This window comes from Agaricus bisporus (assembly GCF_000300575.1).
Source record: "Agaricus bisporus var. bisporus H97 unplaced genomic scaffold AGABI2scaffold_3, whole genome shotgun sequence".
NCBI lineage: Eukaryota > Fungi > Basidiomycota > Agaricomycetes > Agaricales > Agaricaceae > Agaricus > Agaricus bisporus.
Window position 1 is genome coordinate 2,070,254 of NW_006267366.1, and position 12,050 is coordinate 2,082,303.

Genomic DNA, 12,050 nt, shown 5'->3' on the forward strand with positions numbered 1-12,050 from the left:
CACAAGCAGCTGGGATGGTCCACCTATTTTCATGCCAAGGAGACGAAGTACTGTCAACTGTCTGCAAGCTACAAACTCTCATGTTCAAAAACAAGTTCCCCAAAGCGATTACTTACGACTCAGCGACAAGGCGGTCCATACTAAGATAGGAGAGTAAGTATGCCCATGGCTCATAGAACCTTGACGCCCTACTTGGGATGAGCCTATCGAGGTGACAATAGTTCCGATATTGGAGGAGAGCGACAGGGTGAAATCGAAGCCATATAGCTCCTCTCTGGAGACTTGATGCCGATACGGACGATGAGAGTATAAGCTCAAGCACTATCATGCATCATGCTGTGCAGTAAAGGAGGATCGCGGTGGAAGATCCCTAAATCAGTAAACACGCTCTCAGCCAAACAAACCAAGGCATGCGTGTGTTGCTTCCTTTCTTTTCAATTCTTCTTCAGTGTGTGGACTCATGGTGAACAATTGCTTCCGTGTCTTGAGGAACCTGTTTCAGTTTTATCCGTGTGTTAATATGTTTTGCGCAGACAAATATAAGTATCTCGTTGAGCACAAGCTCGACTGCAAGGAGGGTTTGGCGGGTGCGGGTACGGGTCTCCCCATTTTTACCCATGGGTTACCCTTGCCGATCCCTAAGTGTATCGCGTATCTTTTGAGTTTTGATTGTTACTACCAGCAGTTGACTGAATTTAATAGATTTGCACGAGTAATTAATCGTTTTCGATCTTGACATTAACGGAGACAAATTAACCCCTTAAAGGTAAATATTACAAGCATGAACATTTCCCTTTTGACTCCTGCCAGTGGACCACCCTTCGTTTGACTTCTTCTTTAGGAGCAACCGCAAATTTTCATTCTATTTCTGTTCCGTGTTCCGGGATTGCACTTCATCCCGTCAGTGGCGTCGTTGAATGGACAGAACGCTATCTAACCTTTGACAATGTTTTGATCGTCTCTGTCAGAGGGGTTTGGTAGCGTACAACTGATTCAGACTTGCACTTGGTGTGTGTCTCATCAAGTTAAACAGGTCTAGCCTGAGCCTGGTCACTTTCGCCACGGATGCCGGTGTCCTCACTGTAACTACAACTCGGCTATCTAGCTATCCCCACATTGCCAGTGAATCGTTCGCGAAGGTTCTCCAGTGTGGGGGAAGCGACACGGCTGGAAGAGGAAAGCCAGTGCACGACGCGTTGACCATGTATTTCACGCGCTGATGGCGCCTCGACCGTCGGCATGCACAGGTGCACTCGGCGGGATCACAATTGACTACTTGCACTTTTCGTGGCTCACGCCACTCTCTTGCTGGACGTTAGAATTTTTCTATATAAACTACCTGATATCTCGTAGCTAGACATCTTTTCTCTCGAACTCATTTTTACCCCAACTCATTATCAGCTTAAATCTCTCTACCGCTACTATCCAGTATCTCTTTTTGAATTTATCTCTTGATTGAAACCTCGTCCCGACACCCTTCGACAACGTTTCCCTTGCGAACTCGAACTCTACCCCACACTAGGAAAACATCTCTACTTGCCAAACATGGAGAGGGCTTCTGTTTTACGCAACATCAATTCTACTGAAGCAACGACCGCGCACTTGCCCGTGGAGATTTTATCTATTATTTTTCTATATGCACGACCCTCTATCGACTTTAGCACCTGCTATCATCCAGACGTGTCACAACACACACTTCACACCGGAAAAGATTTCCATCACACGCTAACAGCCGTATCTCACCTTTGGCGTGAAGTAGCTCTATCAACGCCGCAGCTCTGGACGACTGTCGCAGTCAGGGTTGATATGAGAAGGAAGGACCCAACGCTCATCACTTCACTTGTTAATCTACAATTTCAACGGGCGCGAGGGTCTCCAATTTCAATTAAATTGGACTTTCGTGATCTAGAAGCCTCACGGACTAGTTTTACTGCTCGTAAAACATCTGTAGTCTCTCCGGAGCATCTCACGGTACCCATGTTGATCGAACATGGAGCTGCGATACGTGACCTCGTTCTTATCAACCCTCCAACTACGTTGCTTCCGTCGTTGAATGGGAATCTGTCGCAATGTCAATCTGTGACGATTGTTGCACCCGTGCGCCCAGTTGGAGGTACACTTGATCTCACAGAGCTCCCTAGCCTACAGCGCGTACATTTGATTGACTTTGACCTTCCATTTTCCCTACCTAGGCGAATCACCATCCTACACCTGTGGAGAACGAAAATAGACAACGTCATGGAATTCTTGAAAAAGCATAGGAAGGTTGTTGACCTCGAAATCATTGAATGCGCACTCTTGATAAAGGATTGTTTCAGACGCCCCATAGTATTCCCACGTCTCAAATATTTGGCATGGAGCGCTGGACAGGACCTTCGTTATTATTCCACAATTCTACGCCAAAGTCAATTTCCTGCACTCCGTTCTCTGCACTGGTCTGTTACCTCTCCTTATGATTTCGCTTTCGGGCGGAGCGCCCACCAGCCTGTTGACCTAAGTGTTGGCTTCTTTGCTAGCCTTCCACCCACCCTCTCATCCCTTACTTTCACCAATCTATCTTCTTTTAAAAATAATTGGGAGGTTGCTTACGAACTGCTGGATTGCGTTCCCCAAGTATCTGATCTACATCTAGTGGAATACTTAGACCCGGAAGTTGGAGCTACCATCGATGATATTCACTTATCCGATTGGTATTCACCGCTTCATGTTGCGGGTGTGTATCATTTTACCCTTTTGGGTATCGGACAGTCTTCAGGAAGTAAAGTTCTGCAGAAGCTCTATAAATTGTCTATCACGGCCCAACCGTACTTACGTTTCCGCGAGCACCGGAATATCGATAGACAAAAAATCGTGGATATGTTGGAAGCTTTGCAGGGAGTTGGAGAGAGTCGTGGACGGTTTGATTTGAGTGTTTATCCTGATACTCCTTGGGATGATGAATGCGTCTTAGATAGGTTGAAGGCACTGGTGAAGGATGGGTTGGAGGTCGAAGTTGCTTTGAGTTCTCGTACTAACTAGAAGGCCATCGGGAAAACGGGAGATTGACAATTACATACAAATAATAGGTACATGCAGCTAATTTTGAATAATTTACGAATAATGTGAACGAGCACTTATACGATTATACTAAATTATACATCTATTGTGCGTAAATAAGGACTTCTGAGTTGTTGTTTAACAGTGACCCTTAGAAAGAGGTGGAGGTCGTTGAAGGAATACGGTGAGCAACTTGTCGACAGCCGAATGTCAGCGAGCGCAGACCAAGGTGGTACTATTACGCCCAGCAGGCTAAAGGATCAGATATGCTTTTTAAGTTATCGCTGTAAACAGCGACCTCAGTGCTTGTCGCATCAGAGAGAAGTTTGTGATTGAACAGCAACACCCACCAACATGTATTGTCTTATTGACACATCAGCGCGGTGCCAAAGGGTGGCGTTCCACATCCGTCATTACTCTCAATTACTTTCCCACTGCTACCACCATGGCGGTGCTCGAATGCCCTCGCTGTGGCTACAACGTCCCCAACGAGTTGGAAGCCGCTTACCCTCACATCATAGATGAACCCGCTACATGGTCCGACCACGAAGACATTCCTACCCTCCAATCCGAAGTCGAAATTCTAGACGATCTCATTTCTCGCCTCAACCAAGAAAAATCAGCCGTCTTAAGCAAAATCAACAGTCTCCAAGCCACAACGAGAAAACTTCCCCCAGAAATATTGTCTACCATCTTCCAAATTGCGCGTCCGCCTATCGACTTTGACAGCCAATACACTGACTTGGACATAGGCAGCAACACATACCATCCTGAAGAGGATTTTCATCATACTTTGGCTGCTGTGTCCAATTTTTGGCGTTTAGTCGCTCTTTCTACGCCACGACTTTGGGGGACGATCACACTTCGAGTGGATGGTAGACGTTCGATCACGAATGTCGCTTCCCTCCTTGATCTACACTTTCAACGAGCACGAGGGGTTCCGATTGCAATACAACTGGACTTTCATGGCGCGGCAGAGTTGTGGGATAACTCTCAACGTGCTACCAAGACCCGCGAGGAATCACTTTCCCTCCTGGAACCACTCAGAACGGCTGTGTTTGTAAAGAATGCAGCTATGATACGACATCTCATTCTTATCGAGCCTCCCACCGAATGGCTTCGGTTTTTGAATGGAAATATGTTGCGGTGCCATTCGTTGACGATATTTCGACCTGTGCCACCTCGTGCGGGGCTTGCTAGAGATATACTTGATCTCTCCGAGCTTCCTTGCCTCGAACGTGTACAGCTTATCAAATGCTCCCTTCCGTTTTCGATACCCGAAACAGTCACTACTCTACATTTACGCAAATTGGCATTTATAGACTGTTTCAAGGCGCTTACAAGGTTTAGGAATCTTGTTGATTTTGAAATTATCAAATTTGATCCTCCGGAAGTGAGTATGCCTGCTGTGACGGGGCCGATCGTATTCCCTCGTCTTGAGCGGTTCAGATGGAGCGCCTCTACGCATGATGGTCTTCATTATTGTTCCCAACTCTTCCACCACCTTCAATTTCCTGCTCTCCGATCTCTTCAATGGTCAGATAACCGAGCGACCGACATTCGGTATCTGTATTCTCCTCGTCGAGACCCCCGTCTGGATTTGTTTTCGAATTTGCCGGCGAGTCTGACGACGTTGACGTTTATTGATTTGAGACCGCATTTTGAGAGGCAGACGGTGATTCAGCATTTGTTGAATTGTGTGCCGCAGGTTTGTGAATTGAATTTTGTGGAATGTTCGAGGGCGGTTGTTGGGACTGCTGTTAGAGCTATTGGGAGGCCTTTGCATGCGTCTGGAGCGGATTATGGGCAGCAGCAACAACAGCAAGAGACGCGGGAGGAGCAGGAGGAGGAGGGGGAGGGGGAGCAAGAAGAGCAGCAGCAGTTAAGATCGGTGGTGACTGAGCCTATCAAGCGATCGCCGGGAAGTCCTATTCTACCGAACCTGCGTAAATTGACTATAACGAATGCAGCTGGGTGGGCTATTCTTGATAAAGTGGAGGGAGAGGATATAGTGGATATGGTGGAGGTGTTGTGTATGGGGAGGACGAGTCGGGAAAGGTTTGAGTTGGTTGTGAGTCCGGAGAGTTCGTGGGATCATGGGAAGAAGCAGAAGGTTTTGGGGAGGTTGAAGGGGCTTGTGAGGGATGGGTTTGAGGTGGAGGTTGGGATTGGGTCGCGGACGTTGGATCTTTCGTAGTTGCTGGTTGTTAGGTGGTTGATAGGATTTTGCATGATATAGTAAATGAATTTGTTGGTAGTCCCCGTTTGAATGGTTTTTTTGTCGTATGTGGGTGGTTGGGATGTTTTTGAGAGTTAGGGGGTGGGTGGGGTAGCGGGTAAGTTTTTTTCTCTGATGCGCGTAGTTACCATAACTGGGAACGCAATAATTAAAGTTCAGTAACCGATCATATATTACTCGCGTGGCCGGCGTTAAATTATGAAGCGATGCAGGTCATTTTCAGGTTTGCAGGTGGGATGTAGGAAGGATTTCATTCTTAATGAAAAATAACGGTGACAAAAAAAAGACAATCATATGATGGGCTGTTGGATCAGGGACGGGTAAGAACGGTCAAGGGAGAAGGATCCTGTTTTGTGGGGAGAGGACCCTAGTGGGGGTGCGGAGCTATAACAGACGTCGATTTCGCGCTCAGTAGGGGTAAGATCGTTCTTAGAGTCGTGGTTACTCTAGAGGAGGGAAGCAGGCGGTCTCACATGGACGAAACCCTTGATCAGGCTAAGCCCAGGTAGTGGGCGTATTGCCGATGGAAGAGCCATTAATGCGTCCTGACGTAAAGGATTGTGTAGCCGAGGTCTTTAAATTGAGCCAGCATACTTGTACACCCATATACACACATGAGGTTCTCTATCGTCCTCTTCAGCTTCGTCACGGCAGTTCTTGCTGCAGTCCCACCCGAGTTCCAGTGCAGTAGGGGGTGGAGATTGGAATTCCCACGGGGTCTAATTAGAGTGGAAGAGGCAGTTTGTTCGCACGGGGGTATTAGGGAGAAGCCGGCTCATGCATCTCTCCACCACCGAGGATGCGCAACTCGTTCTACCCGCGGCACATCCAGAGCCCAGCCCATGTTCAGCCTACCTTTCGCGCACCAGCCCACAAGCACGCCCACCATCTTCACTCCATTCCACCGAGGGAGAAGAGCACCCGGACGCTCATCATCGACCATCTCCTCTGGGTCCATGCTCGCACTCGTTTTGCACAGGCCCGTGCGGAACTTGGCATGACCGACCCCTCGGGTGGGCCCTCTTCATCTGCCTACTCACACAGACGCAGACCAGAAAATTACGACGAGGACGAGCAGGCCCTCTCCGACGGCGAGGATCTCTCCCACCTCAAATCCCGGAGACGATGGGACAACTACGACAATGACGACCGTAATCCAAGACAGGATCTAGCCCTTGCACAGAGTCTCCGTCTCCGAGCGGAAGGTCTCGAGAGTGTCATCAACTCGATGTTAGATCAGCCTCCCCCGCATCATTCCGTCCAAGCCGACATCGATCGTCCCGGTTCGCCCAGAATCGTTTCCGGCACTCATCCCCATACTCTACCAAATGGCGTACGCCTACGACTCGCCCTCGGCACCGTCGTCAACGATCTCTTCGCCCGCCAACCCCCTCCCCAGCCATACCGCCACACCCACCCACCCAAAGAACCCCATCCCCACCATTCTACACACCACCTCGATCTTCCAGAAGCACTCATCCCCCTCGTCCCGCTATCCGGTGCATTTTCTTCATCGACTTCACCCGCACCCGTAAGTTTCCGATACTGTCTATTCATCAAATCCACATCTTGATGTTCATCTGTTAGCGTCCCACACCATCGCCATCCACTGTATCACATTATACTTCTGGCGCTGACCCATCAACTGCCAATTCTCCACCTTCACTGCGCTGTCCTCGACATCTCCATACCGGTTGTCAAATCTGTGTAGATGCGAGAACCTCGTCACGTCCCTCTCATAACCATCGTCGGTCCTCCAACAACCTCGCCTGCAAACAGCCGCAATTTGATGGGAATCTATCTGGATGGCAAGACGGTAGCGGTATTGGGTCTGGACTGCTAAGACCGGGAATTCGAGGAAATGCCCTTCGAAGACGAGTTTATGAAGACGCGAATAATCACAACAATGATAGACGAAACTCACCTCCAGGTGGGAACACGAAATTAAGCAGGCTTTTACCCAGGTTTTTGAAGTTGTCGGCGCTTGTTGCGGTCGAGTTGGGTCAAGAGGCGAGGGAGGATGAGGAAGAGGAGGAAGAAGACGTAGCGGATTGGCAAAAGGTTCTCAATAACGGTTCAAAACCACGTCCCCGACCTCCACCACTATCTTCGAATAAAGGAAAGCAAAAGGATGAAGAGGAGAATAAGGACTTACTACTGAACAATGCGCATCGGCCGACGAGAGAATGGTACATGTTGTTGGCTGGCTTATTGACCAGAGCCGTCTTGGAAGGTTATCTATCCGCTGGGTGGCGTGGGACGAGGCCTGTGGAATGTCTGTTGTTAGTCGGCATTCAAGGAGAAAGTGGAGGACTACTCGGGACTCGAGGGAGGGGGATAGGCGATAGAGGGAGGATAGAGAGAAGAGTAAGTGGCGGCGCTGGTGGACAAGGGAGCAGTGACAGAATTGATAACGAGGAAGATAAGAGTGAGGTTGGCGGTGATGAAGAGGAGTTTAGAGAATTGGATCCGGATGGGTTACCGAGTCTCGGGCACGCTCTAAGGGTTCTATTTCCGAGTTTGAGGAACAACAGTATGATCAACGAATCTTCATTACGACAACACTTTCAACAACAACAACAACAACAATCACAATCACAACAACGACAGTCGACTTCGAGGACGCGAAATTTAGGACAAGCTGAAGCGGAATATGAACTCGAGATGTATAACCGCTTGCATCATGTGAGTTTTTGTTTTTTTGTTTTATCTCCGGACTTCTAATTTTAAATTTATGTTTAGTTTTATGATATCCCTGAGTCGACGCCGGATTTATCGACACATTTGGAGGATTTGGCGTGGTCTTATCCGGCGGAACCTGTGGAAAGGGCGGCGGTGAGGTTTTGTGAGGCTGTGGCTAGGTGGAGAGGGAAACCTGAATTGGAAACGGTGAGTGATGTTGCGGTTTATTTTTTAATGATATTTTTATTGATATTTTTTGAAAAGTATAAGAAGAAACCGTCGATCGTGCATGTTAGTTCTGCGAGTCCGCCGCCGGTCGTTCATCGTCGTCCTCATCATCCACCACCACCACCACCACCACATCAGCAACAGCAGTATAGTTTAGATTCCTTGGCTGAGATGATGAGTCAACAACAACATCAACAACAATCACACCCACTACCACCGCCGCCGCTACCGCCGCAACCGCAATTACAAAGACAAGGGACGACGTCAACATCGTCATCACCTTCATTACCATCTTCATTACATCCTTTACATCCTTCACATCATCCTTTTCCATCGGTGGGAGATGAACCGACGGGGCAGAGAAGACAGCAGGGTTGTAGACCGCTCATTGATATTTATTTTTCGGCTTCACCTTCTCCGGCTTCAAATTTACCTTCTTCTTCTTCTTCTTTGGGATATATGGGTGTTATGAGTAGGCCGATGACGAGTTCTAGTACTGTTAGTGCGAATTCGAGTATGGGTATGACGGGGATGATGGGGATGAATGCGGGGATGAGAAGGGGGAGTGGTGGAGGTGTTAAGAGGTCGAGAGGGGATGATGGAGGTGGTGGGGGTGGGGGGATGGTTAAACGGTTTCATCAGATGTGAGAGGACACTTTTGAGTGGTGATTATTGTTTTTTTAGATGTTTATTTTTTTTTTTGGGTGGTATTTATATATGTGTATATGGTTTTTTGTGGGTGGTGTAATGATTTGTTTTTTGGGGGTTGTGTGCTCTTTTCGTTTCTCGGGGTTCTTTGAGGTGAATTTGAGTCGCGTGAGTTTAGGTCGATGAAATGTGTGATTGGCGATATGTTTGTCTTGTCGGCCACGCTCATTCCTTTCTCTTTCGTTTTCATTCAAAGTTGATACGTGGATTCCTGCAATTATCGGTTCGGATGATTCCATTGTGGAACACCGCGCGAGGAACGAGCGCGGTGTGAGTTCTCGGACGTGTGTCCGTGTGTGTGTGTCTGTTTGGATCACTCGAAACTTGGTCATCAAAATACTTTCTACAATTTTTATTCTTACTATTTCCTACACGTATTTCGTGTCGCGTGTCGTACTACTCATAATCTTATTTTTTAAGTCCCACCCTTTCTTACCCGGTATGGTTCGTAGAGATTTAAGGATAATGCAAGGTAGTACGCTCAGGGAACGTTCTCGGGGTGACCTGATCGCATTCCCCGCTCTGATCTTCCATTCCCCAATCTTCAATGCACTTATCCTTGATATCTCTTCTCCGAACGCTATCCGGCCACAACGAGATCATTGTTTGTTTCGGTACGCCTCGGAGACCTCAGGTGATCATGATATGATGCTCATAAAACGAACGATGCTAATTCTGTCCATCACCTTCTTTGCCTAAGAGGTCTATGCACAAGGACACCTGACGTTCTTGAACATGTCGCCTCAGAATCCACTTCGTTCCCACCCTCTTTTATTCATCCACGACATCAATCTTTGAGGCAATATCGTTCAAAAGCATGACGATGCATCCAGAGTTGGAAGAAGCGTTTGATATGGGATTGTCGATGCCGGAAGGTAACGTTTAGAATGATTTACCATGGAGGTGGAGCCCTTCTCATGCAGAGTAGTATTCAAACTCTTTACGAAGCACCACTGCGGCATATTGGAGGAACGCATTGAGACAGTTCCGGCGGGTTCCAAGAAGTTGGTCCACAGCAACCGCACGTTCTGGGACAATTGGGAACCTTGTAAGCTCCATGTTCGGTTTACTAATCAAACATTGAATACTAACAGACAGTAGTATTTCGTCGTCTGCCTAATTTTTCATTCCCATTTTCTATGCCAATTGATGAGCCATTCATGAGCATTTATCAAGAGCTCTCGAAGGAGATCATCTCGTGGCTCTGTGACTCCAAGAGGAGGAGTAACGTCTATCTGATCTCAGAACCACAGACATTAACACTGTACATCCATGAAAACACAAGGGCTCATCTCTTTTCCAGAGTTTGTTACGATGCTCAACGATTGGGAACACCAACGATAAATGATTGCAACCTCTTTTGGGGTGGTATTGACTCGCTTATCTATGAACTAGCGAAACGTTACCCTCCATACCGGCGCATTCTCACAAGGGTATTGATTGATAACCCCAGAATTCTCGAACTATCAACACGTACTCGCTTCAGAAAGCTCATTCATCAACCATGGCAAGCACTCCGAGAATCCCATCCTCAATACTTCAATCCGCCACCCGTGTTTATCCTCGCCTGGGATTCTCAACGGGATGGTAAAGAGCTTTTGCGCTCAATATACGAGCTGGACTCACCGCCCCATTCGTCGTCGCTATTATGGATTATTTCAACCGACAATATCAAGCTTCCTATCCAGGACCTTCTTCATCCATTTTCGCCATTTCAATACTACCGACTACCTGTTTGTTATAAGGAGGGTCCATCAGACGCGGCATTGATTCTTCATCACCGGTTTAGTGCCCTTCGCCACGAGCATAAGGAAATGTTTGACAAAGACGAGGTGTGGCCTTCAGAGGAGCAGATGCCTCAATTGATCAGGGTTGTTGCGGGCGTCTTCGAGACTGTTGAGGCCATGATTCAGTTCATCGATTGGGAGGACGACGGTGGGCCAAAGGCACACTTGGAGACATTTTTGGCTTACATGGTCAATTCTCCCTCGCCTTCTGACGAGCGTCCGTATTGTGCTCTTGACCACTTCTACACTCGTGCACTTTCTAACATTCCTCCCCACCTTCTCTCGGTTTTCAAACATGTCTTCGCTATTACTTCATATCAAGCTTTTCCAGCGGTATCCTTTGAACCTTCACTGGCCTGCCTACTTTCCCTCGGGAAGGATACATTGCTCACCGTACTTCCTCATGTTTACCGCTTGGTATTGGTTAAGGCCAGCGTGTTTCTCAATTCCAATCCATGGATCACACGCTTCTTAGAAGATCCTACGCGGGCAGGTCAGTTCTATACCGTGCCATCTGAATCCCGTCTATATGCATCTCAAGCATTTCTACATCTACTCCGTCATGCCTCAAATCCCACTGCAATGGTGAAGCTGGTAATTCAATGGATTCAAGGCAGGGAAGATACTTGCTTGTTTATGATTGACGGACTCCGACAATCAGCTTGCAAGCAGTTTGACCGCATGGGAGATATTGTGGCATCTGATCAACTGTCATCTGTATCCACATTATTTCGTCACTTTGATTTTCGTTGCCTGGCACATTGCAATAACATCACTTTGGGCGACTTCGTGCCGTTTCTCAGGATACTATACGTGAGTATCCTCTTCACTCACATATTCTTGGCTGATGGGCACCTTCTAGTTGCAGAGAGGTGAATCACCAGATATTATTCGCATCGAGCCTATAAATCTTTTAGACAAGCAATTTATCGATAAATGTGAAGGGCTTGCCGAACCACTGGTATGAAGGTCTGTATATATACTTCCGATCTTCGACTCATTATTTTGAAGGGACTGGAAAAAATGCGACTGCCTCAGGGCCGAAAAACATATCAGGAATGGACTCTTGTTCACATCACAAATCCCAAGTATGTATTACTTGGTTTTGGAGATGAGACTGTCCTCGCTGTGCTGGTCACTCAAAATGGCTATCCATATGACAGAGGTGTCAGCATCTACACATCTGCCATGCTTGATTATATGTAACCGAACCGGCTCACTCGTATCAGTGCCAACCGTGCGAATATTCAAACAGTGATATTCAAGGAATGGTGGAGGCAAGTTTGTGGGGGACCAGAATGCGAAGAAGAGGAGATAATTTAAGAAGGACGCGTCGGCTTGGATGGTGACGAGGAAACGTTTTAGATGTC

At 47.6% G+C, this 12,050-nt stretch overlaps 4 protein-coding genes across 4 annotated transcripts; all 4 read left to right on the forward strand.

The window, feature by feature from the left end:
* Positions 1–1,545: 1,545 nt before the first annotated feature.
* AGABI2DRAFT_116524 (hypothetical protein) lies at positions 1,546–3,018 on the forward strand (the record flags this gene model as incomplete). Its single annotated transcript, XM_006459500.1, has 1 exon — positions 1,546–3,018. The coding sequence occupies one exon, from the start codon at positions 1,546–1,548 to the stop codon at positions 3,016–3,018; it is 1,473 nt and encodes a 490-aa protein (XP_006459563.1).
* A 463-nt stretch (positions 3,019–3,481) lies between these two features.
* AGABI2DRAFT_116525 (hypothetical protein) lies at positions 3,482–5,233 on the forward strand (the record flags this gene model as incomplete). Its single annotated transcript, XM_006459501.1, has 1 exon — positions 3,482–5,233. The coding sequence occupies one exon, from the start codon at positions 3,482–3,484 to the stop codon at positions 5,231–5,233; it is 1,752 nt and encodes a 583-aa protein (XP_006459564.1).
* Positions 5,234–6,074: 841 nt separating this feature from the next.
* AGABI2DRAFT_177465 (hypothetical protein) lies at positions 6,075–8,841 on the forward strand (the record flags this gene model as incomplete). The annotated part of the gene is made up of 4 exons (XM_006459502.1): positions 6,075–6,806; positions 6,863–7,960; positions 8,018–8,164; positions 8,222–8,841. The coding sequence occupies 4 exons, from the start codon at positions 6,075–6,077 to the stop codon at positions 8,831–8,833; spliced, it is 2,589 nt and encodes an 862-aa protein (XP_006459565.1). The 3' UTR covers positions 8,834–8,841.
* A 949-nt stretch (positions 8,842–9,790) lies between these two features.
* AGABI2DRAFT_142061 (hypothetical protein) lies at positions 9,791–11,886 on the forward strand (the record flags this gene model as incomplete). Its single annotated transcript, XM_006459503.1, has 5 exons — positions 9,791–9,941; positions 10,289–11,173; positions 11,222–11,493; positions 11,543–11,641; positions 11,692–11,886. The coding sequence occupies 5 exons, from the start codon at positions 9,791–9,793 to the stop codon at positions 11,884–11,886; spliced, it is 1,602 nt and encodes a 533-aa protein (XP_006459566.1).
* Positions 11,887–12,050: the final 164 nt, after the last annotated feature.